At 41.3% G+C, this 26727-nt stretch overlaps 1 protein-coding gene across 2 annotated transcripts in view; it reads left to right on the top strand.

Moving 5' to 3' along the window:
- The first annotated feature begins 541 nt into the window (after positions 1 to 541).
- PROX1 (prospero homeobox 1) overlaps positions 542 to 26727 on the top strand; it is a 75892-nt gene continuing 49706 nt past the window's right edge. Inside the window, exons 1-4 of one of the 2 annotated variants that reach the window (XM_084832675.1) lie at positions 594 to 2321; positions 13715 to 13822; positions 15630 to 15767; positions 20992 to 21186. In XM_084832675.1, coding sequence (XP_084688801.1) covers positions 594 to 2321; positions 13715 to 13822; positions 15630 to 15767; positions 20992 to 21186 — 2169 coding nt within the window. Of the gene's footprint in view, positions 2322 to 13714; positions 13823 to 15629; positions 15768 to 20991; positions 21187 to 26727 lie in introns of both variants that reach the window. The other variant, XM_084832684.1, reaches the window with a different exon arrangement.

Here is a 26727-nt window from a genome sequence, read left to right as displayed (position 1 = left end):
TAAAACTCCTGATTTTAGTCTTAAAACTGCTTTCACTATTTTTTGTTTGCAATGAAATTGATTTTTTTTTTGTCCAAATGTTATGTGGCTGTCTTGTTTAACAATAAGACCTACTTTCACCTTCTTTTGTAACACGTATCTCAATACCCTAAATTTAATCAATTGGTTGCCAGAGCCTGTGTTCTGCTAATCTACTGTTTCTTCTGAAGATAAACAGTATCATTTTAGGCATTTGTGCAAGAGAATCATATATTACTGGTGCTTAAGCAGTTTTTCCTCTCTCTCTCTCTCTCTCTTTTTTTTCTTTTTTCTCTTTTTTAAAAAAATCTTAATCCATCTTAAACCAGTGGAGCAGAAATATTTAAAAATGTTTCATTTCAAGCAGAGTGCATAATAAATTGCAATAATTGTAATGTGCCATAAATCCCAGAGCCTATGCATTTTGCATTTGATTCAGGATTGAGGTCAGGAAATTTGGAGAAATTTAAAGAAAATGATTCATCAGTCCTTTTGTTCTGTTGGCCAGGGTCCCAGGATTCTTGAGCTGTGCCCAGCTGACAAGCTTTTGAAGATGGCACAATAACAGTTCAGTGATGCCTGACCATGACAGCACAGCCCTCTTAAGCAGGCAGACCAAGAGAAGAAGAGTTGACATTGGAGTGAAAAGGACGGTAGGGACAGCATCTGCATTTTTTGCAAAGGCAAGAGCGTCGTTTTTTAGTGCCATGAATCCCCAAGGTTCAGAGCAGGATGTTGAGTATTCAGTGGTGCAGCATGCAGATGGGGAGAAGTCAAACGTGCTCCGCAAGCTGCTGAAGAGGGCGAACTCCTATGAAGATGCCATGATGCCTTTTCCAGGAGCAACCATAATTTCCCAGCTGTTGAAAAATAACATGAACAAAAATGGTGGCACTGAGCCCAGTTTTCAAGCCAGCGGGCTCTCCAGCACAGGCTCCGAAGTGCACCAGGAGGATGTGTGCAGCAACTCTTCAAGAGACAGCCCCCAAGAGTGTCTTTCCCCTTTTGGCAGGCCTGCGATGAGCCAGTTTGATATGGATCGGTTGTGCGATGAGCACCTGAGAGCAAAGCGTGCCCGGGTTGAGAATATCATTCGGGGGATGAGCCATTCCCCCAGTGTGGCATTAAGGGGCAATGAAAATGAGAGAGAGATGGCTCCGCAGTCTGTGAGTCCCCGAGAAAGTTACCGAGAAAATAAACGCAAGCAAAAGCTGCCGCAGCAGCAGCAGCAGAGTTTCCAGCAGCTGGTTTCGGCGAGGAAAGAACAGAAGCGAGAGGAGCGCAGGCAGCTGAAGCAGCAGCTGGAGGACATGCAGAAACAGCTGCGCCAGCTGCAGGAGAAGTTCTACCAAATCTATGACAGCACAGATTCTGAAAATGACGAAGACGCCGGCAACCTGTCCGAAGACAGTCTGCGTTCAGAAATGCTGGATGCAAGAGCCAGGGATTCTGTGGGTAGGTCGGATAATGAAATATGCGAGTTGGACCCAGGGCAATTCATCGATCGTGCACGAGCCCTGATCAGGGAGCAAGAGATTGCGGAAAACAAGCCCAGGAAAGAAGGCCCCAAAGAGAAAGATCATGGTGGCCCGCACTCTTTTCACCCGGAAGGCAAACACCTGGCTGAGACACTGAAGCAGGAGCTGAGCACTGCCATGTCTCAGGTCGTGGACACTGTGGTCAAGATTTTCTCTTCGAAACCTGCCCGCCAACTTCCTCAGGTCTTCCCACCTCTTCAGATTCCCCAAGCAAGATTTGCTGTCAACGGGGAGAACCACAACTTCCACACAGCCAACCAGCGCCTCCAGTGCTTTGGTGATGTCATCATTCCAAACCCACTAGACACCTTTGGCAATGTGCCGCTGCCTAATTCTACAGACCAAACAGAAGCACTGCCCCTAGTTGTCCGCAAAAATTCATCTGACCAGTCTGCCTCTGCCCCTCCTCCCGGCAGCCACCACGCTGCTCTCCATCAGTCTCCGCTGTCTGCTACGACAGGCTTCACCTCATCGTCTTTCCGCCATCCCTTTCCGCTTCCCCTTATGGCCTACCCATTTCAGAATCCTTTAGGTGCTCCTTCGGCCTCCTTTCCAGGGAAAGACAGAGCTTCCCCAGAATCTTTAGATTTAACAAGGGAGACCACAAGTCTGAGGACCAAGATGTCATCTCACCACATGAACCATCACCCTTGTTCACCAGCACACCCACCCAGCACCGCTGAAAGCCTCTCTATCTCTCTCATCAAGTCTGAGTGTGGTGACCTGCAAGATATTTCGGAAATCTCACCTTACTCGGGGAGTGCAATATCCTTTACAATACGAAGCCCATGTTTTTGCATGGTAGATTTTCTCTTGTTTTGTCATGGGTAACTGAACAGTGTTGCAGGGGGCGGGGGTGGCATGACATGAACCTAATACCCATTGCTTCTAAACCTGGTATTTCTCGTTAAGATGAGAAATCCCATACTGATAGTAAACCATGCTTGATCACCAGTGGATCAAATCTACACGTCTCCTGGCACGTTTTAGAGATATTTGAAAGAGATCTCTTCTCATGCTTTTTCTTCCCTAAAACACTTGTTTTTAGTCCCCATGGAGAGAGATAGGATTCCAATTGCTTGAGGTCAAAAGCTGGGTTATATGTTTTTTACTATAACCAAAGCCATAAAGCTTGGGGAGAGGAAAGGAAATTGCCCCACCTTTCAAAGTTGTGCTCCTAACCCACCAAGTTTTATGCATGATTTCTGAGGCAGATCATAGGCAGGTGTTGTTGGTGGTGTTTCTAGGGTGCTTCTGTCCCCAGCTAACATTACTGAGGCCTACATTGGGCATTTGGCTGAGGGAACAAATTTGCAGGGCACCCAGCAGCCCATTTTGAAACAGAGAGCTCATTTGACCCTGACTTTTGAGACAGATATTTTCCTGTCTCCTCTTGGCCTGGTTAACTCGTAATTGTAGCTATTGGCTTACCACAGATCAATGATCATGGGTAGAACTTTCCTATAATGTGAAGTCAACCTTTGCAAAAAGGAGGCACGATTTCGAGCTGAATCAGCTCAAACGACTGATACCCGTCTCTGCTGCCTGTATGAATTGTCTAGCAGTTTGGAACTTTTATTTGTAAGTGGCCCCATAGATATCTAAGTAGCTCCTGCACTAGTCACGTAGCCACTAGTTAAGCATATAGTTCCATAGGAATATATAGGTCAATATTGTATTGACCCAGCAGTGCCAATTCAGGAACAGGGGTGGAGGGGACAGTAACCACATGTTGTCAGCCATGGGTTATGACTGGCCCCCAAGTTTTATTGGTTACTGCTTACAGAGAGAATAGGGCAGCCTGACTTCTGACCAGTTCTCCACCCGAGCCAAAAGTTGGGGTACCATTGGGAGTGGCAAGGGTTTGGGGTCCGCCATCGTGTGACCTGCTACCCAGGTTGCAGGAGGGCCTCAGGTTACATGGCAGGCATGCCAGCTCCTGAGCTGGACCAGTGCCTTGAAGCACCACCCCAGGATCCCTCATGGGGACCCCGACCTCACTTTGGGAGGAGCAGGATGTCCCAAGCCTCGCTTCCTCTGAAACAGAACTGGCACAACGCCTCCAAACACCTGCAACAAAGTTATGGCAAAGGTAACAAAGCATGTAAGCAATGGAGTATTGCTATGAGGAAGAGAACAAGCCCACAACATGTAGCCCAAGTGCACAAGTGGGTAAAATTCCTTCCCCACACTGTCATCTGGTGGCTAACCTCCATCCACAGCAGTGAAGAGCACTGAAAATAGGGAGGCTGGGCGGGGACGTCACCAACCACAACGGCCAGTTCTATTAATAGCGGGCCCTCCCGGATATGCTTCAGGAGCAGACCAGAGAAGGAACTCTCCCTCCCAGGCCCTTCCCTCCCAGGCTCCACCCCTGGAACCAACCAGCACTGCTGATTGGTCCTTGGGGTTGCTCCCAGCCTGTAGTGTCACCAAAGGGAATCTGGGCTGCTTCCTTTTCCAGCACCACCCCGTGCAGTGGGGCAATCAGGCAGTGGTATAGCGGAGCCCAGGATGCAGGGCGGGCACTTTTTTATTAGCAGGGACGCTGTTCCCTCCGAGCTTAGCTGCAGCCCTCACGGTAATCAGAAATGAATTGTCCCAGCAACAACATATTGTTCCCTGTTGTAATGCAAAATATTTGGGGGTGGCTTGATATTGAACAGGCAATTAAGAACCATTCGCTTTACAAAAGACCTACTCCTGGTGGAGATGAGAACTGCTGGAACTGGATTGTTGATATGGATCAACATAGCGGTCTGAATTTTTGGACTCTCCTTGTGGCATGAGTTCCTGCACTTCAAAATGTACCACTATACCACTGCAAACAGGATCCCTAGTAAGTGCGGAACGGGACTTGTCTTATTTTAAAGCAATAACAGCTGCCCTATAATGAAACTCGGGAGATTATATAGTCCCCTGCATTTTCCTTACCAGCACCAAAATGCTGGCCACACTGACAGAAGTGTTCTCAGACAATTTTTCAAGTTCTGGTGGTCACCAGCAGACAAATACTGTAGCTGGATTTATTTCACTGGTGGTGTTTGGCATGACATAACTAAGGATGCAGTCCTGTACACACTTCCCTGGGAATAAGTCTCAGTTAATTTTGTGTACTTACTTCTATGTAGAGACATATAGAGTTGCACTGTTAGTGAGTGAGAAATTTTTTTAAAAAACAAGACTTACAAATTAAAGCTGAAACAAATCTTCAAAATTCAGATTTTGATGCCAAATGTTTGACTTCAGATATTCAGAACTTGTAAAGAAGACTTTTGACCATTTGGGGTGAGGGCCGAATTCATTTCAGATCTACTCAAGATCTTATAATAAGTAAAAATGAAAATTATGATAACACTAATAATCTTCTAATATAATCCCAGGGAAAATGAATCCTATCTTATTTATTTACCAGATTTGAATGCCCCTAAATAACAAAGTTCTCTGGGAGGCTTAAAATAAACAACATAAAAAGGGTTTAAATACAAAATAAAGCATTAGGTCTGGAGTTGTATTGCCTCTTACCTGGAAGTACGATCCATTTAATTCAATGGGACTTACTTCTAAATAGACATGTATAGAATTGCACTGTAAACCATAAAATCAAAACCAACATAAAATATGACAACAAAACAAAACTCACAGCACCCCCAAAATTCAACACACAAGATAAAACAGAGAGATCGGGGCTATGTGAGTTAAGCATCCCAAAGAACAAATGGTGTATTTGGGAATCTCTGACTTATTTTTCATGTGGCTGAAGTAAACAGACTCAAAACAAGATAAAGGTACAGGTACTGCTGTATTTAAGCTACATCAAGTTCTCTTCCCAGCCACCCCCTAACCCCGCCCCCCGTCCTGTTCTCTGCTCTTGTGCAGCTGCTGGGTATGCATGGTTAACCTCTGCTCAGCCATACACAGAAATCTTTTGTCCTAACATACAAAAAGCAAATCATTTGGCAAAGCTTGAGAGTACAATTAGATATAAGACTTCAGCTGGATTAATCTTATAGGGCATGTCTTCTTCTTTTCCCTCTACACTTAAAAAAAAACAACAACACCCCCCCACACACACAATTTGGAAGCTTTAAATAATGTTTGGGATAAAATATGCTGCTTGCTTCTCTCTTTCCTTCCCCTCTGCCCCCTCTCTCTTTATCATAAGAATACTTTAAAAAAACAAAACAAATCAAAGATACATATATTTCCATAATAGTTTTGAGTCATTGACATCCCAGTCTTATTATGCATGTTTACCTAGAAGGAAGTTCTTTGGAATTCAAAGGGATTTTCTTCCTAGGAAGTGTGCTTAGGACTGTGGCTATAGTCTTATTGGGTGCTTACCCTGCCCCCCCAAAAAAGTTCACCCCACCCCTGCAGTCAACTATTTTCTGTTTTTTTCTATATTGGGATGCATTCAGGTAAATTAAAATGGGTCACTTTATAGAGGCCACATAGAACCTGTCCTCAACAGAAGACTTGAAATAAAGGGTAAACTGATACTTTGTGTTTAGTGAGTCCACTCATGATTGCGGTTGAAGAACAGAAAACCAAATGCAGTGAAGTTGCATTTGTCTCCATCCTTGAGGAATACCAGCAGTATTGCTGCAATTAGTGGCCCTACCCAAGATGGTGGCCTCTGATGAACCAGGCCTGTAGGTGTTTTCTGCATCATAAACTCATCTCTTATGCAGAATAATTTGGTTCAGTCGTAATATTTATAAATGTATTGTTTTTCCAAATTGGCTTATTCTAATAAAAAAAAACCCACTAAAACTTTTTTTTAAGGTTAGTTCTAGGCAATTGTTAGGAGAGACTGAAATCTTGCTTTTCTAGTCTCTTTCATCTTGCTCTCACAATCCCGGTTAACTTTTGTGTGCCAGGCCTTAGAGGGTTTATTCTATGGAACCTTTCACAATTCATACACTGATTAAGATTTAACTTTGGATGGAAATAAGTGTCATCCTTCAATGGCGTCTTTGAGTGTCATCCTTTGGGGCTATGAAGATTGAATTTGGGCTGTCTTGTGTTGAGACTGCACAAAATGACAATTAGGTTAGCAGCCTCAATGGTAATGAAGGAAATTAGACATGGAGACTGAACCAGTTTCTTATCTGTAAGTTGGATTCTCAAAGGCAGTCCTGAGATACATGATCAGTGTGAAGAGAGCTATGTTTTCTGTCCCAGTACTGCAATTTAAAGTGTTTAGGGGTGGGCAGACATCACTCTTGTGAGATCTACATTGTATTTTATTAGAACTCAAGATCCAGCAACCGGAGCCAGGTGCAAAAAGATGTACACTTAGAAAAGATGTACACTTAGAATTAAAGAACAGGGTGGCTGAACTGAACCAAACTGAACCCAAGTATCAGAATTTTCACATGTAGGTCCACTCTTTGTTACCCAAAACTTCATTTCAGGAACCTAATTTAGGTGTGAAAAATCATGTTGTTGTTGCTGTTGTTAAACAATTAGAAGTCAGAAGCCCTTGCCAATCTGCTGCAAATCACCCTGAGATCTTTCCAACAAATTCTTATCTATCTTCTCACCCGTTTTAGAATGACATGGTTGGCAACATCACTGTAGATTAAACAAGCCATGGTGGCTCATTTAACCCATGGTGATCGTGCGAACCACCCCAATGTGTTGTCCGGTATCTGTCCTGCGCTTCCCCACTCCTTAATTCAGAGACAGCTTTAGAGCTATAGGATCAATTCACACTGGATAACTTCTGTCAGTCATTCCCATGATACGTAGAAACACATTATGTAGGTGGTTCATTGATTCTCCTTCCTGATCCAGTGGACTTTGGATTATGAGTATGAGCTATTCAAACAACATGTCTCCCTGTATTTCTCATAGGAATCCATTAATGGGAGTAACCCCATTCTGGGAATCCGCCATGCAAGGAGAAAAGATCCCACTGTAGGTCTGTAAGTGAGCAGAGCATGAGTGGAAAGAGGGATTAGTTGCTAAGAAATCAGAGAACCAGGAAGGATGGACTCTGTCCCAACATCTTCCTGTTGGCGATTGTAGAATTCTAAGTGCAAGGCTCAGCAAATGTAAGCAGGGAATGTTTGTAATTTAATCCATGAAAATTACTTTCATGGACTAAATTACTTCCAAGGAAAATGCATCTTAAAATATAAACTGTTAGTACAGACTTCTGTAGTATAACCTTTATATAGTTCTCTCCATTGGCAGTGATGGGGTCTTTTTATATAACCATTCCTGATGGCCTTCAGTGAGGCGCTTTACTGATATAAGTAGCATCTGAATTGTCTCCTTAGTATTTTTGGAACTACTGTTTCATGTAGTTCCTGTTTGTTGTCAGATATTAATATAAATAATGATAATATTTTTGTATAGTGCTTTCAAGTTTCAAAGTGCTTCACATGCACTGTTGTAACTGTAATCCTTACAACAACCCTTTAAGGTAAGTAAATATTATTATCTCCCATATTGCAGATGGCTTGCCTAAGGCCATCTAGTGAGTTCATGGTCAAGGTCAGATTTGAATCAGGGACTTTATGATTCATTGCTCAGGCTTTAGTCACAGTGCTACACCAGCTCTCTGCAGTCTTACTGTGTTGTTTGCCTTTCTCATTTTCAGCTATTGCCATAACACAAAACTTTCTGAAATGTTCAGACCCTCCTATTCCCTACCACCACACCACCATTATCACTTTAAAATTAATCATTCATGAAATCAAATTTTAATATGAGTTACATTTTTTCTGACTACCACTTCTCTTCCTGTTGTTACAACAGCCCTATTCATGTGACCAACCCGGGGATACGAATACATGGATGGGAGATGTGTCCCCCACCCACACACAGCCCTTTCTACACAGATTTGAAGCTCTGAACAGAATCTGTATGCATACCGACTGTCTATACATAAGCTCTGTCTGTATGATCTGTATTCTGTACCCTGTTCAAAGCTCTGTATCAACACATGGGTGGGGCAGAGTTAGGGGCACAATCCACCACCACCACCATCAATGCATTCATACCTCCAGATATGTCACATAGGCAGGGACATAAATTCTCTGATTTCCCTGCTGATGTTCCAATCCCAAATACATTGGCCCTAAAAAAGGAGACCATGAGTGTTTAGCTATAGAACAGCAAAGGTTTATCTGTATAATACAACCCATCATCCAACACCAGGGCACTAATAACCTGTCTTTGTTGCCTATCTGGGACTGCGAAAACCAGGTGTTGTCAAATACCTACCAGACCCCAAAACATCGCTGATGGGCTGTATTCAGCTTCATTGCAAATTGTGCACGGTTGTTATATAATAATACAGGAAGTTTTCTAACTTTCTGTAGCCAATGATTGGACTCACTTGGAGCAACTTAAATGGGACTCCCAGTGGTCCCCTCTGTTTTACCATGGTCACATAAATTGGTGCTCCCAGACCATTTGGTGGGGCTATTTGTAAAATACGGTTACGTACTTTAAAAAAATGAACAAACATGATGTACAAAGCAGCCCACAGTCTTATTCATCAGAGCATCTTGCAGACTCCTGTTTTCGTGCTGGCTGCAAACATATTTTTAAACGCTATTGTATTTCCACTGGGGCCACAACTACTTCTAGAATATGCAACCATTTTATTTTTCTAGCAGCTGCCCATTTGTCTGTGTTTATCGGGAATTCATCGTAGGCAAAACCAAATGGGAGAGAGGCATGTGAAGGTCTGTTTGTTCTTGACCAGGTTTTTGTTTTTGTTCCTCTTTATTTCGCATGGCTGAATATTCATATATAAAGAATCTTTCTTAAGAGCAGCAGTTCTTCCCTTTGGAACAGAAAGCAACATCTGTTTCCTTGGAGAATCCATCCAGGATAAGAACACAAGCCTAGCCAAATTCAGGTTTTGGTAGCAAGAGCCCTTCCTGGTTTTTGTTGGTTTGTTTTGCTTTGCTTCCCAAATACATCTTGCTTTTACTGTACAAGGCATCTAACCATTATCCTCCTTGTTTGAGGGTGAAGGGAGAGAGTTAATGTTTGTATGCCGCATTAAACAAGATGAGAAGATGCACCTGCATCATGCGCTCCTTCCTCATACGGGAATGTATTGTATATCTTTGCAAACTAAATACGTTTAATCAAATATTTAAGTTTTTTATTCAAATTGCAAAAGAAACAGTCACTCAATTGTTTTTCTGCATGATCTTCCTTGTCAGGCACCCTCTTTGCATCTCAAGAAAAATAGCCTTGTTCAGCCTCAGGGCATTTGCATAGAGAATATTGAAGCACAACAGTAGATTGTGGGGTTTGTTTTTCTTGTTGTGATGCATGAAGATTGTCTTCCCAGGTGAAGACTGTCCTCTCTCTGTCTCCCCCACCCCCCACCAAAGGTAGTCTTCTAAAATATGCAGAACTTTTAAAGTCAGATGGGCAATTCCTGTCCAAGCTGAGGCTGCTCCTTCAGGGTGCCCTGTGGACAAACAATGCTTCATGAATAACAGCATTTTGATCAGAGTTTTTTCTTACCAAAATAACATCACTTGCAACAAATGCAAGCCTACAATATAGCACACACTGCTGTTTGACTAAAGTGAGGGGAGCTTGAGTTCAGTGGGGTGGCATATTATTAATCCAGATAAAGTAATGCAACAACACCCTTCCTATAAATTTGGAAATGTATTGATAAAAGCAGGCAATGTATACTGGAAGCACCTCTCTGCTCTTAAGATTCATATTTATTTTTTTTACCCTACCTTTTCATTCGACAGATCCCCAGGGTTATGGAACAAAAACCCATAAGAGGATTTCAAAGAGGAAAGGATAAAAAAATAAAGACCTCTTCTTAGAACCATTCTGACAAGGATGCTTCCAGGCCAGATAAAATCCAATGCCCTCTGCCCCACCCCTAAATATCTCAAATCAGTAGAAACAATCTATATTTTATACCTGCATATGGAAAACATGAGCTGAAAAACAGACATATATAACATGTGTGTCTTCTTCCTTTATCATCTCCCTACTTCCTGTTCCTTACATTTCCCTTTCTGCTGCTGCTATTGCTGTTGTTTTAAGTAAAGCTGCATTATGCTTTGTAAATTGATAACACTCAGATTCTCAGGTTGTTTGAACACTGTTTTAGGTTCAGCTGCAGTACAGAGTTTCTCTGATCTTTTATGTTCCTGAGCAGATGTCTTTCATTAATTTATGGATTTATCATCTTTTCTTTTCTTTTGCCCTCTTCTCCCCCCCACTTTTTTTTTTTTACACCTGGCAGCTGGCTCAAGTTTCAGCAGTTATTGTCTATTTTGCATTACACATAGAATTGAATGTCATCTGTCTTCACAAAGCTATGGGGAAGGGTACTGAGGCAAGCCACATCAGCTGTTGGGGCAGAGCCTGTTTGCGTTTTATTTGCCTTCTCATCCCCCCCCCCGTTTTTCCTACCTCTTCGCCACCCCCACCCCTTTTTACCTCCTTAATATTTATTTGTGCTCATTTTCTTTCCTGGCCTTGAATGGAGCTTAGCTCGTGTTCAGTACAGCTGTATGTTTACTGAATCTATTCCATCATGAGTCATTGTGCGTGTGTAAGTAACCTGGAAACAGCCAGTGCTTTCTTGGAAGAACGGTTGCTTTTCAGCACAAGCACTTAAAAAGAAAATTAACCAATTGGTCAGCTCAGTTTTAACAAGGGGGTCATCTCACTACTGGCCCTTAAGTGTTTTGTTATCTATTTTTAATAGTTGCTATTAGGGATGCTTTTTAGCAATAATCTAATCTTTGAAACAAAGCCTTGTGTGTATGGGGGGAATAATATATTAAGCTTGCATAGGTAAGGTTTGGGAGAAGCAACAAAAAAAGCTTCTACAAATTTAAATTTGAAATGATCACACAATTCATATTTTGTGGGGTATAATGATTCCCTAACATTGTACGAACTGAGAACTGGAGCTAGTCTTGTGGATAGTGCATTGGATTACCTTGTGCAGCCATGAAGTGCACTAACTGACCTTGGGCCAATCATCAACATCCCTCTGTCTAACATACCATACAGGGTTGTTGTGAGAGTAAAATAGGGGAAGAACAACCTTCACACCACTCCGAGCTCTTTGCAGGAAGGGCAGGATGCAAACATAAATTAAAACAATAAACGTAATAGGCGTGATTAATCAGGGATCTCTTCTGGCAGTGCTTACTCAAATGAATGACAACTGTGCCTGAGAGCACCCATTTTCTTTGTGACTCCCATTTGTTTCAATGGGACCTGCTTAAGAGAAGTTCCCCCAAAATTGTGCCCACTATTTTTTGGTTAACTGCTTCATAATTACTTATTATGCATGCTTAGGATTTTCTTACAGAAGATTTAGGGTGTCAGTGTGTTTGTGTATATGCACGTGTGTGTAAACAGGAGCCACCAGCGCAATTACATAACAAGATAGATTTGTCGGAGAAGTTTTGACTTGTCTAAAACTCTTATTCCTATGCAATAGGTGACAGCTTGCTACTATTATTTCACTTATGCATTTTGACAGATGGCAGTGTGGAGTGTAATGCTCTTTTAGACTTCTCTATCAGTCTAATGGAGGTAACTGGAGGTTCTTTCAACTCTTCTCTTGGCACAAGAAGTATGTCCGTCATAAATTATCTTCTTTGTAATCATTAAGCATCTAAAACAAAAATGCAAGTTCAGCCGAGCAGTTTGCAGGGTGCTTACATAAATTAAAGCTTTAAACCGTATCCTTTTAGAATTAAAACGAAACCATTTTTCAGCATCTTGTGTTTAAAAATAAATACATCTTCCCCTTTCCTCTCCCTCAATATATCCACGAACAAATGTTAAGAGCTACTATTTTATACATGAACTCTAGTAAGAAGAGTGTTACCCAAACTGCAACCCAACAGCAGTTCTGAAGAAATCAGGAAGTACCTATCATGGTGCTTGACATGTCTTGTCTTTTATATATTTCCACCATGCTATTAGGTGGAGGTGCTCCAGTTTCTGGATCACTTTGAACTTGTTTGACCTTTCTCCACCATAACCCATGTTATTTAATAAGTGGTGTGTATGTTGACTGTCTTTAAGGGAAACATCCTCCAAGAAGCTACTGGGAGCTCTCTTAATTGACCTTGTAGGGGCCACATTGATTTTTGTCACGTGCATCTTCATTTCTGATGAATTATAAAGCCATTAATTTGCAGAGGAAATGGCAGGGCCAGCCTGCTGCACAGATGTGACCAAAATGGACCTAGCAAACAGTACACAAAAGACTGCCAAGCAGCCAGGGGAAGGGGGGGTAACCACCAGGACGCCTGGATTGTTATGGTTAGCTTCACATTCCCTTGGGAACTCTTCTGGTTGTTTCTGTTTGCAGACCTGAAAGGTAATGATCTTTGCAGGATAAATAGATCTCCTTGCAGGGTAAGTGATCACGTATAGACCAGCCTACTTCTTAGTGATATTTGTTAGCCCCAAACACACTGCCATGTTTGGAGGGAGGATAATTCATAATGCAAAGGTGGCTGGGTTGGTTTGGTTTGGTTTTGCTCTTAACTACGAGAGCAATTTTCTAGACCTTTTCGTATTCTTGAGTTGGAGTAGTAGGATTGTTCCTCGGCCCCCAGATGTTGAAGAACAAGGTGCAGTGTACTATATGGAGTGAAAATCGTTTCTATCTGTACTGTTAGCATAATTTGATATGTGAATGATGTGATGCTCAAGGAAGAATGCATGAAATTGTAACTGCAAAAAGCAGGGGGGGAACTGGGGGGGGGAATCTTATTCTTAGATGTACGTGCCTTGTATATTTGTTTCCTTAGCAACAAGTGGGCACATATGCAGTGTGCAAACCTCACACCTGCAAAATTTCTGCCTCCAAGTCCCCCCAAAACAGGATGCCCAATCCGATGCATATTTACCTAGGAGTAAGTCCTGCTGTGCTCAGTGGGAATAGTTCCCAAGAAAGTGTGCATAGGATTGGAGCTTGAGTTCTCTAAGTGATGCAGCCTCACATATCCAATTTCTTCCTTCCTAAGTAATTGCAGCTCCAAGGAGCTGCAAATTGAATGTTAATTTGTTGGTCAACCCTAGAAACACTCTTCTTCCAAAAGGACTTTGCTAGCCCTGAATATCGAGAAGCAGCTTTCAAGCAAAGCATTTTTCCTTAACTAATTTCATCCTACATGCAGGAAGGTTTGTCGCCTAACCACTTGAAAAAGGCCAAGCTCATGTTCTTTTATACCCGGTACCCAAGTTCCAATATGCTGAAAACGTACTTCTCAGATGTAAAGGTAGGAAAAGCCCTCTTATTTTTTTTTCTTCTATCCCCTTGTCTTGATTGCATGTTTGAACATCCTGAATGCTTATTTAATTTTAATTTGATTTCACTAATAATATATCTTGGCAAACTCTTATTAACTTTTTTTTTTGTAACAAAGCTATCCTAAGGTCTGTATGTGATTTTTAAAATTGCATTTTCTCTTTCTTTTTGTTCTGTTTATCTCTCCCTTCCATCCCCAGCTACAGAGTGAATTTTTTTTTAAAAAAAAATCACAGTAATTTTTTAACACAATTGGATGGCACAGTTTTGCATCTGTGAAATTTCTACTGGTGGCATTAGCGTATCATCCAAGAGCATTTTGGAGAGCAGTTTGAAAGTGTTCCTTCAATTGTTCCATTGCAGGCGTGTTCCTCATATTCCGCTTACATTAGTGCCCACTGTAGAGACCCCTTTTTCTTTCCATCAAAAAAGAAATGCTACATTGAAATTCTCCATGCAGTAGCTGCTTAAAAACAAAAGTGATGATTGTCTCTTATTTACAACTTAATTTGTTGTTGATGCAGAGTACACTGAACATAAGGAGGATGAATAAACTGACAGATTCAGGCCACATTATTCAAATGAGGATATGAAAGCTGTCGACGTACAGCTGCATCCTCCCCTCATTCTACAGAATATTGGGACCTCCTGATTTTTTTTTCTAAAGTAATTGTTCCTTCACATCAACTTGATTTTTTTGTGTTAATCATCTAAGGGTTTTTTTTAGAAAAAACACACACACCCTAGTTTGGGTTCCAATTATTATAATGACATACATGGTATCATTTTGTAAGCCTTTAAAAATAAACATCACATTAGTTTAAATTTGCTGTGTTAAAATTCTTCTCATCCTGCCTTTTTTCTCCCCCCCCCCCAAACTTTAACCATATTCCCACCTGTCTATCCCCTGAGGAGAGTACATGTCTGCTTTGGGGTTGTTTTTTAGGTTGGTCTCCTTCTGTGAATGAACACATTAGTTGTTTCTTCTCACTTTTCCTCTTTTTTATGGTCTTCTGAATTATTTTATTAATTGCCTTTTACTTTCTGCTTTTTTTAAGTTGGTCTTTTGCATTGTATTAAGTGGTTTCTATTTAATAATGCATCACAACCATTACCATCCCTTTGATTATAACACTTCAGTTAGACATATGTTTTTTCATCTCATTCTTCGTGCTACGTATGTATGTGGGTGGTGGTTTTCTCTTTTTGTTTTGGTTTTGCATGGTACACACGTTCAACATATTCTGTCCAACTAACTAGAGTTTCTGGAGAAACTGGTTTTGCCAGCTGTGTTAGTGCTTTGAAAACCTGTTTGACCAGAAAGCCAAAAACGGAAATGAGTGTGGGGCGGCGGGGAAATGAATGTGTGTACTGTTGTCAATGACTGCTCTATCATAGGCTTGCCAAGTCTCTGAAAAATATATCATCCGTTCACAGCCTATGTCTGGTTAATAACCTGCTCTGAATGGGCCAAGGAAAAGCTGTGCTTCTATGGCACCATTACCTGCAAGGCAACAATGCAAAGGATTGCTGTGGAGACTTTGCAGCCATTGGCGCAGCTTGACCACAGTATGGTTGAGAGAATCTCATGAGGGGTTCTCTTACGTTCTCTTCTCTAGTGGATGCTAATGCAAGCAGCTGTACAGAAAAAAAAAAGTCTCGCTAGTATTTAGTGCCTGTTGTTTTTTTCAGCATGTGACAACCGAACTCGGTCTTCTTACAATGTCGCCAAGTTAATATGAAATATTTTGATGTTATGCCACCTTATATTTATATAGCATCATTCATCCAGAAGAAGCCCAAAGTGCTTTACAAACAGCCAATATAGGGATCATTCACCCACCACTGAAAGGCAGCCACTTCCGTGGTGGAAGGCAACAGCCATTCGGGGTCAGCAACATCACACACCAGTAGATGTAAATATTAGATACATTCCTCTTTTCTTGGGGAGTGGGGTTGGGAGGAGGGTTTCCACGTTGATAATTTGGAATGTTTGATTTCATGTAACAGTTCATGGGTAAAGTCAGCTTCTCCTTTGACTTGCTCTGCAGATTTGATCGGACTGACCATGTGACCAGGGTTGAGTTAACATTTATGTGAGGCAAGCTAGAGAGTAAAACCTTGTGAGATGTGTGCAGATCATTGTGTGTGTGTGTGTGTGTGTGTGTGTGTGTGTCTTTGGGTTCCTTTTTAAATTTAGTAGCTCAGAAGATGGAAGATGGCTCCTTACCTCAGAAGACTATAGAAATGTCCATATTCTCAGCTAGAGGAAAACTCAGAGTACTAGTTGCCTGATGGAATGAGAAACTCAATAATACTGAACTAAAGTGTAAGATATAAGTTACTGGTTTATACTGGGTCAGACCACTGGTCTTTCTAGACCAGTGCAGTTAAGTCTGACTAGCAGTGACTCTATAAGGCTGAGGTGGGGAACTTGCACTCCTCCAGATGTTGCTGTACTACAACACCTGTCATCCCTGACCATTGACCATGCTAGCAAGGGCTAATGAGGGCTGGAGTTCAACAACATCTGGAGGGCCATAATATTCCCCACCCTTACTGTACGGTCTCTGAGATTGTTCTTTCTGAGCCCTACTACCTGAGATTCTTCAAATGGACATTCCAGGGGTTGAACCTGGGATCTTTGGGGGGCATGCCATGCAAGGGTGTCAGGACAGGGCAGAGTGGGTACGTGTGAGGAGGAGGGATTTGCATGAAGGTGAGGGACTGGCAGGCAGGCCTGCAGATGGCTTTTGAGTAGGTCTTCCAGTGTGTATGAAAGTAGAGTAGATCATTTGATTTATAAGAGAAGAGGGAGGCCTAATGTTAATGGCTTGATTCAGGAGACCACTTCCGTTCTCCCGGCTTTGTATGGGAGCAAAAGGCATCTGCCTGGGCCTGAACAGTTGACAAAACTTAGTTTAATGCAGCAGTGTCTATTCACAGCGAATCCTCTGCCTCAAGACACATTTCATAGTACTTCATTTGCCAAACCATATTAAACAGTGTTAATTTAAAAACTGTTTAACTAAAGATGAGTAGAAAGTATTGTAAAAAAAAAAAAAATCCTTAAAATTATTGCAGCTGATCTTTTTAAAAAATCATTCTAATCTCTACATCAGCAAAATATTACAGACCACAACATGCAGTCTTCTAGATTGTACCTGCTGGAATTTGGGGTTGGCATTTTAGCCTTACCGAACTCATTGGCACTACATCAATGCAAGTGATTAATACATCACTTCTTAAGTATTTGCCATTTACACCAGCAGTTAGTTAAGACAAGCGAAAGAGAAATCCAATGCACCTTAATCCTTGAATTTAAATTAAAACATAGTAGCAAAAACTAGACACAATTAGACTAAAGCGGACAAGTCCTTGTTTGTCTTGTATCCGAATATTGTCAGTAGTCAAGAACAAGACCAATACTTTATGGTATGGCAGGAAAAACCCCTTTGCCTTGGTTGGTGTTGCTATTTGCTATTTGTGTTTCTAGATAAGAAAGAAATCTTGGGATGTAATTGTGTATGTGAAGGGTGGTGGTGGTGCAGATTCTTTTACTTAACGTGAAGAAAGAAACATACCACAGCAGAATATGAAATCTTTCAGTCATATTCACTATGGCTATAAACGCTAGAGGGACACATAAATTTTATGGCACTCAATGGGCAGGATCTAAGGAGGCATGGACTGAGCTTCCATGCATAGGAGCTCCTGCCTACCCTCCAGGCCCCCCTTTTTGCCTCAACTCCTTGTTTCCTGTTCAAAATCCATTCCAAAAAAATCAAGGAGATCTTTCACAGTGGCCTCGAAAACAGCATGAGTAGTTCGAACAGAATGCCTGAAAAACACACAAGGGCTCTTTGGATCCCAGCCCATGCATTGCAATGTATCCTAACGTGTTGTACAATAAATATACAAAGTCCAATTCAGTCCTCTGTAGTGGTGCTATAGTTGCCTTATCCTCAAGGCAATCTACTTTTACACACAACCAATTTAACAATTTTTTTCTAAAGAAGTAATAAAATATTTTCCATACACAGATGACCTTAAACACATTTATTTGGAAATAAAGCCAAACTGATTGGAGTGAACCAAGTGTGCTTAGCTAGATTTGCTAAAATTGCCCCACTAATTTTTCAATAGCTCAAATAGATCATATGCATGAATTTCAGTGCCTAGGATTCCACCCTTGAATTTTTGCCTTGTTATGAACTTGCTTTATTTTAAGGGGCTGCCAACAGTAGTTGAAAAGGATGCGGCTGTAATATTGTCTCTAACTTGGGGGGAAAAAATCCCCCGTATTGGAATTGTGGGAACAGAAAAAGGATTCTCCTTGTATCATCTTCTTTCGCTCCACTTGATGCTGATTTTAATGTATAAGCTAATAATTCTTAGACTACTAAATACAACAGATTCAGTGTCATTTTAGCTTTGAAGAACAGGCGCTTCCAGGCTTTTCAACCCAGCAGTGTTAAATGATGTATCTCATTCCCTCCACCCCTTGAGTCAACTGCTGCCTAGCCAGATTAAGGTGTCAGATTGATTTGTTTTATACATCTTTTGACCATGCTCATTGAATATTTAGGAAGTTTCTTCAGCCCATATTGAGGCTGAGGTATCCCGTGGGAAGCATTAATCAAAGTCACAGAGACTCTTACACTGTGGAAACACAGACTCTTTATTGTAGCGATTAGTTTTTGCAGTAACACATTAACACACTACAGAGCTTTTCTTTTATAGAACAATTGATCCTTTTCTTGTACTCCACTACAGAAGGAGGGGGGGATAATTAACTCTTTAAAGTTTGGCATTTTTAAAAAGAGACTGATTTATCCACACCAGATTACTGAGGCAAAAGAGGGCGTTTGTGTGTGTGCGTGTGTGTGTGTGTCTTCTACAACCATTTGTATGTGCACAAAATTAACCCACTGTTCAAATGATTCTGTACTATTAGGCTGAACAGTTTTGTTCCTTAAGTGCTTATGTATGTCATTTTGCATGTCTTATGTTTTTGTTGTTTTTGTCCACAATCTTTCTCCCACCCCCACCCACGCGCACATCTTTTTGCTCCCTGGTATTTCCATGTTGCAACAATAACCATTACATTTCTCTTTCTGTCCTATTGCTAAATAATGACATGTGCAGTGCACCTACTTTTTCTTGTTGTTGTCCACATTAGGTCATTCATGGCCATTCTAGAAAAAAAAGCCCTTTCTATTTTTCCCCTCTACAGTACTCTTGTCCATATGAGACAATGTCTTGTAACAATGCAGGAGCCTAATCTCCATGTCAAAGCAATTTTCATTCCCCAGTGCACACCCTGCTATCATTTTGTAATGTTTTGTTTCTTATTCTAAAAGAATTAAAAAGGAACAGTAAGCCGTCACGGGGGCCTGTAGTCCTTATCTCAGCGTCTGGAAATTTGGACAGTGTATTTTGCTGCTGAGATAAAATGGAAAGAACTCCAAGTTCAGCAAATCGTAATGGGTTTAAGTTCTATTGAAATCGGTAACCAGAAGATCAGATAACGGGGGTCCTTCAGTTGTCTTTTTAATCAGGTTCCCCGCAAGGGCTGAATAGAGACAGAGCAGACACACAGAGTGAAAATATAATTCTTGGATAGGTTAAGTACATGTTTGAACTCTTGCAAGCAGAAGCGATTTGATGATGACTTAATCATTTTCTGGTCAATTATCTGTAAGGACCCTTGCAACTGCATGGCAATTATGATGCAAGTTGGCCTTTTGGGAGAAACACCAGTCTCCCTGCTTCTGTTTTCTTGTTACTTAGATTCCCTGCCATAAATTTTCATTCGTTTATTATCTTTGCTAGCATGGAAACAACTTTCTGTGTAGTAATTACAGCCCCAATGCACACTTTAGCTGTCATCTTGTTGGAGGCCTGGATGTTCTCATGGCCAGCATTTGATAAGTGTTCTTTGTTGATTTTTGATTAATGCACATCTCTTTCTGGGGGCCGGGGGAAGTGAATGCCTGTGATGACAAAAGGCAGGGGGTAGTATATCAGCTTGCCTGATTTATAGCTATGGATTTATTGGTTTTAACTTGGCAAGTTGAGTTGCATCTGTCCTTTACACATAGGAGGAGCTGTCAATAAGAGGGTATCAGCTGCAACATAGCCTAGATGACATCTTCAGTTCAAAGGTCATAGGAAACAGTAAGAAAATTTGTCCTGAAAGATGTGGACACTTTTCACCTTGACCTTCTTACTCCTTATAAAATGATGCAGCACTTGTCATACCATCTTATAGATGAGCTGGCAAAACTTTAAATTTGCCAAACAGAATGGCAGGGATTGATTGAAGGTTTTCTGGATTACTGTAGTTAGAATATGATAAGCATCTGCAAGTCTGAACACAGCACAACATGTATACCATTTTTCAAATTCAGAGTGGGCAACCTGATAGGAAGGCCAAACTTTATTAATATATTATATATGTATAATATAAAAGAGAGAGATTAGTTTAGCTTGCCATAGAATGATGAAGAAATGTAGCATCAGATATCTTTGCTTTAACAGCAGACTCAGTAAGAGTCCTCAAGTTATTTGAGTCAGCTATACCACCTGCCCGTGAATAATTTCTAAATGGATTTCACACTTTAATTCATGAGGAATAAGTGTTACATAATAAGGAATTCAGTGCATTCCCCTTTTCTTACACATACTTCCATAAATACGTATCTACAATAGGTAGGACCTAGTAACAATTTACTATTGATGGCAATGACTTTGGCCACTCATCTCTTATATCAGACAAAATGAATTTGCACAAAGCTGGAAAATCCTGGGCACCTGTTAAGTTATATGCCCCCTAGAACTTTGATAGTAGTGCCTAAGAATCTGGAAATATTTTCCATATCTGCTTCTGTTAGAACAGTAGTGCACCATGTAGCAACTTTAGGAATGAGATCCAGATGAATGCTTTGCTATTTTAAAAAAATGGTGCAATATTTTTATATCATCTGACTCAACCTCTTATACCTCCTTATCCCTCAGGTTTAAAAGCTTTTGAAGATGAGCTTGGTGAGGGTGGGAGAGGAAGGGGTGTAAGAATATTATGAAATGGGGAGGAAGTATCAGTGATCTAATCCTTTTTTCCTCTTTACATTTTAACAGTTCAACAGATGCATTACCTCTCAGCTCATCAAGTGGTTTAGCAATTTCCGTGAGTTCTACTACATTCAGATGGAGAAGTATGCACGTCAAGCCATCAATGATGGGGTAACAAGCACTGAAGAGCTGTCTATAACCAGAGACTGTGAGCTGTACAGGGCCCTCAACATGCACTACAATAAAGCAAATGACTTTGAGGTACGCATGGATCTTTCTATTCTCCCCCGACCCCCCCTCCATGCATGTGTATAATTGAAACCTTTCTTTAAAAAAAAAAAAGAACCCCCCCCCTACTTTTTCACTTGTCTCTGCAAACTCTACATTTGATACAGTTTACTTTGTGAATGATGTTAATGGAACTTCTTATATGATTTGTAAGAACAAGTCCACTTAGCAGGCCATGTCAAAAGGTGGACTCTGTATATATAGTAAGAGTTCCGTTTGGGTTTGTTTGTTTGTATTTTTGCTACTTTTCAACTTGAAAGTCAGATTTGTGTGCTAATATTGGATTGGATCCAATGGTGTAATTCTGCTGATGGAGCAATTCCCCCTCTTCCCCTCCGCTGTCCCTTGTGTGCCCTCAAAAACTGTTCTGGAGGGCTGGGAAACCCTCTGGAGAAGATTTTCAGGTGGTGTGTAGCTGCTACTGGGTGGAGAAGAGAGGGCATATGTTCCATTATGCTAGTGAACTTCTGCTAGTGTGCTGCTGGATAAAACCCATTATTTCCTGAAAGCGCACTCTGTATGAGCTTTACCTGCAGGTGATTATTTTGTAAATTGAATAGAAGAGGGAAAATACAGCCAGTTTACAAAAAACTAAAGTGCACAATCTTGAGAAAGTTAGCTGTGCCTTGGCTCCATTGAGATCAGTGGAGACTTGTCCTACCTAATGTCTCTGGATTATAACCCATGGTTTGGCAGCATCAGTCAAAACTTTTCCTTACAGGCCAACAATCAGCAAGTATGAGCCAACCACTGAGGCAACAGCTCAGCAAGCTATTGTTGCTAACCCGCTGACCTTCTCTAATCCCACAGTAGCAAATTCCTCAGTGCTGATGATAGCATTTTGCACTGTCCAGCTGGTCAGATGCAGAGATGAGGCGAGAGGGGCTTCTGGGAGTTGTCACTCCATGGCATTGAAATCTTGTGGCACTATGTTGGCATTATCTACTCAAAGGATGAGCAATATTGTTTGGTATAAGCTGCACAATAGGGTGGTCAGAAGAGCGGTGAGGTTTCTGTCTGTTTCCTGAAATGAGTAGTATTATGTGTTAGGTGTCGAAACCTTCTCGGAAGCATTTCCAAAGTGATTGCTGTCACTGTTCCATCGAAGTGATTCAAATGGAAAGTGGATACCAACGGTTATAGTGCAGATTTCACTTGCACTCTCTCTCATCCACAGTGGCATTTATTTCACAGGGTGTGTTGTCAAAACAAACAGCCAAGGCCCATCAGGCTTGTACCATTATTTATAAAATGTATACCCTGACTTGTGGTCCTGGATGCAGAATGTTAATAACTGGGCTCCTCTGGCATGGAGCTCTTCCTGGAGAATCATATTTGAAAAGAGAAACTAATGATAAAAAAAGGGAAAGGACATTAGTTATCCTCCCAACAGCCATTTAGCACAGAGGTGAGGGATCCTTTTTCTGTAGAGGGCCACATTCCTGGGGGTAAATCTGTTGGGCATGGGAGTGGGCAGGGCCAGAGGCAAAAGTGTGTGTGTGGGGGGGTGCTTTTCTGTCTCCCTGAAGTCCCCTTTCTCTCTTTCTCCCACTGCCATTTCTCTTTCCCCCCCCCGCCCATGGGCTACTGTGGGAGGGACTCTTGCCAGAGGTCTAAACTGAATGCTTGCAGGGGGCTTCTTAAATTAAGCTGAGGGATACAGGTTGCCCACCCTTGATTTAGCAGAAGATGAATACAGACTGTGTCCATGATATGGCAATATCATGCCTACTCTCACAAATAATGGCTGTGTCTGAAAATATAATAATATACATCTAAATATTGCCATGCCCATTTTCTGTCTTTGAGCTACCTACAGTATGTGAGATGTTTTCCATGTTAAAGTTTCATGGTTTTTATCTGGAGCAGCCCGCCAGGCCACACTACAGCACTTACTATATTGTTCACACTAGTTCAGATGTCTTCCTTTGGGCTAGTCTGGAGTTGTTTTGGGAACATAGTCAAAGATTTTTTTTCTTCAGATGCTAATTTCCTGTAACACACAGGGAGAATCCCTTTCACCTGAACTAAGATGCTTAAATGCATGAAATTCCTAATTCACACAACTGGATCTGTCTTGGATGGCAATTTTTTAAAACTACCTATAATTTCACATGCCAGGCTGAAAACCTGGACCAGGGACAGACCATTAGATATCATTTAATCTGTAGCTGTGCATTCTTGCCTGATCAGCACCCAGCCCAGGTGACTGGTAGAAAAGCAAAAATGACATGTACTTTGGTGTTGAAATTGGATCTGAAGTCCTTGAGCAAAGGGAGCATTTTCCATATTTAGCATCATCAAAGTTCCTTCCTGCATACTTTATTGCTGATCTTTTAATATAATTGAAGCCTGATATGCTTTACACCTTAAATAATTTAAATGGATTTTCCTAAACCTCTTCTGCTTCCTCTGATGAGGTAACATTCACAATGAAATTTTTAAAATAAAATATTAAAGAAACAAGGATAAAACCCCAAGAATATGCACTTGATGTATTCTGGAACCTGTTTTACTAAGATCCTTCATATACACCTATCAGAGTCACATTGCACATTAAAGTACAAGAGGAGTCCCTATGGACTCCTTGCTTTCAGGCACATGAAAGTCTTTACTTTAACATAGGAAGCTCACCATCCTAAGTTTCTTTCACAGTATCTTGGAACCACCAACAGCTGTTAACAAACTCAAACTGCCTTAGGTTCATAGCCAGAGGTCCATAAAACATCTCCAAGACTGGGATATAATGGGCAAGTTTGCACAATTGAACAGCCCACTCTGGCTTATTTAAGCCATGGTGGGCTGCAGCAGATGCAGGCACATGTGTGCGGCCATTATGAATATTCAAGCTATGGCTTGTCATGTTGTCTGAACCCAGGGACTGTGGGTTATGTGAGAGTTAAACAACCCTCGTTTAACCCATCAATGGACCACAACAACAGAAACAAGCTACAGTGGGAAGTGGTGATCATGCGAACCAGGTCAGTGGCTTTAATGGGTGATCTGTGTGTGTGTGTGAGTTGTGTATCAATTTGTTGTGTACATACATGAAGCACAGTTGTGCAACAAAATGAAAACACTAAAATGTAAGCAAAAGTTATTTCCTCCCTTCTGATTCAGGAAAGTTGTATGTGTTAGGGAAGGGGATTTACATGTGTCTATCCTCAAGCATAATCATTTGCCACAAATGTCAAAATATTTAATATCCTCCACCCCAATTCATATATGTTGCAGCACAGATGAAATAGAACTCCAAAAAGAACAGCAGGGCTGTTTGTTTAATCTATATGACTTAAACCCACATTTAAGAATGAAAGGCTGCTATTCTGTACATAATTACTTGGAAGTAAGCCCCATTGAATTCAGTGGGGCTCACTTCAGAGTAGACATGTCTAGGATTGCACTGCAAGTGAGATAGGAACATATGGTTTTCCTCAGTGGATTGCAGACCGTATTTGTAAAGGAAACTTTTAATGTTTTGTTGTACATCATCCTGGGTACCTAGTAGGCAGACGGTATGATTTATAAACCAAATAAATAAATAGATTAAGAACCAGAGTATATAAGGTGATGCTTGGTTCTATACTTTATGGCTCTTTCATATTTTATGTATTTCCATTTTTATTCTCATTATCTAGTGTAGCTAATATTTAATTCTTGGGTGGATGAATCCAGGCTATTGTTGTATCACTGACTTCTTCCTAGTCGGTCATCCAACGGTGTTAGTGAAATGGAACCATTTCCAGTGTCTGTTCAACTCCCTTGCCTATCTAGGATTTAGCAGGCCTTATAAATCAGATTTGTCAATTGCAAGGAAAGATGAATACATCAGCCTTTTCACAAAAACAGTTCACACAGGCTGAGAGAGGGAAGCATCTCAATTTGGGAGAAAAAAAATGCTTCTGGGATAACACTTTGAATGCATAAATGTAGTGTCATTCTCACATTACATTTCATTCTAGGATACAGATATCTATAATCCAAAGTGGTTATGAAAGGTGCACATCTGTGTAAACCATTGCTTGTCCCTTTTAAAAATGTACAGAATTGGCATCTGGAAAACAAAGTATCAATAAACACACCATTTTCCTGCATTCCATATCCATTGTGGTTCAGTTTGAGTTCCTGGCTTTAAAACAGATATTTTATTTAAATACTAAAACCTTTATGTTTTCCACTGTGCGGCCTATAGAAACTTTGGGGAGATAATTTGCACTGGTGGAAATCAGTGTGGAGAAGAAAAGTTAAACCCACCCTACCCCCATGCCATACCCCCACCAAAATCAGAGCTTCTTTTGGAGTTTGGGGGGGAGGCAGGAAAACATCTGAAAACTCAGTAACAGATGTCCCATATCACATTTTTCACCAAAAATTACAGTTACAGAATGTTATTCCGTGCTCTTGATTACTACAGTTTTTCTCCCACGCTTAAAGTTTTAGATAGTAAATCATCAATAGATAAACTCCTTTTAGGCCAGACAAACTGCAAACTCATTGTACATAGAAGAGTAATCTACCTAAGTGGTATAATCTAATGAGGGACAGTTTTCTACAAGGCAAAATCCTCCATCATTTGCCTTGGGGATAGGTTATGCACATCTAAGACATGTAGGTTATGCAAAAGGAGGTACAGGAGTAAGCTTCAGACTCAACTATCCTTCCCACAGCCCATTTTGCTGCTGTGCAAAATAGGACTCCATCTACTCCTGATCCATCCACCCCTTTTTGTCATGGTTTGGATCATACCAGCAGAGCCTACTGGCATATATGCTTATGCATGAATGCCTAATTTCTTATAAAAGGCTATAGATGTGGTGCGGGGGAGTACATAAACCTGAGGTTGGCTCACCTCATTGAGCCTATACATCTGGGCCATATATTACTGGGTGGTTGTTGTTGCTAAAGCAAGGATGGCAAATTGTGGCCATCCAGTTGTTTTGGCCCATCATCCCTCACCACTGGCTATGCTGTCTAGGGTTGATGAAAGTTGTAGGCCAAAACCTCTGGAGAGCCAGAGGCTGCCCACCCCTACACTAAAGACTGTGCGTGCGTTAACTTTATTGTTGTTGTTGTTGTTTATTCGGTCAGTCGCTTCCGACTCTTCGTGACTTCATGGACCAGCCCACACCAGAGCTTCCTGTCAGCCGTCGCCACCCCCAGCTCCCCCAAGGTCGAGTCTGTCACCTCCAGAATATCATCCATCCACCTTGCCCTTGGTCGGCCTCTCTTCCTTTTGCCTTCCACTTTCCCTAGCATCAGCATTGTCTCCAGGGTATCCTGTCTTCTCATGATGTGGCCAAAGTACTTCAGTTTTGCCTTTAATATCATTCCCTCAAGTGAGCAGTCTGGCTTTATTTCCTGGAGTATGGACTGGTTTGATCTTCTTGCAGTCCAAGGCACTCTCAGAATTTTCCTCCAGCACCTCAGTTCAAAAGCATCTATCTTCCTTCGCTCAGCCTTCCTTATGGTCCAGCTCTCGCAGCCATAGGTTACTATGGGGAATACCATTGCTTT

Source organism: Heloderma suspectum, chromosome 1 (genome assembly GCF_057233095.1).
Source record: "Heloderma suspectum isolate Gila_16-S chromosome 1, 16-S_ref, whole genome shotgun sequence".
Lineage (NCBI taxonomy): Eukaryota > Metazoa > Chordata > Lepidosauria > Squamata > Helodermatidae > Heloderma > Heloderma suspectum.
This window is presented reverse-complemented; position numbering and strand designations above follow the sequence as displayed.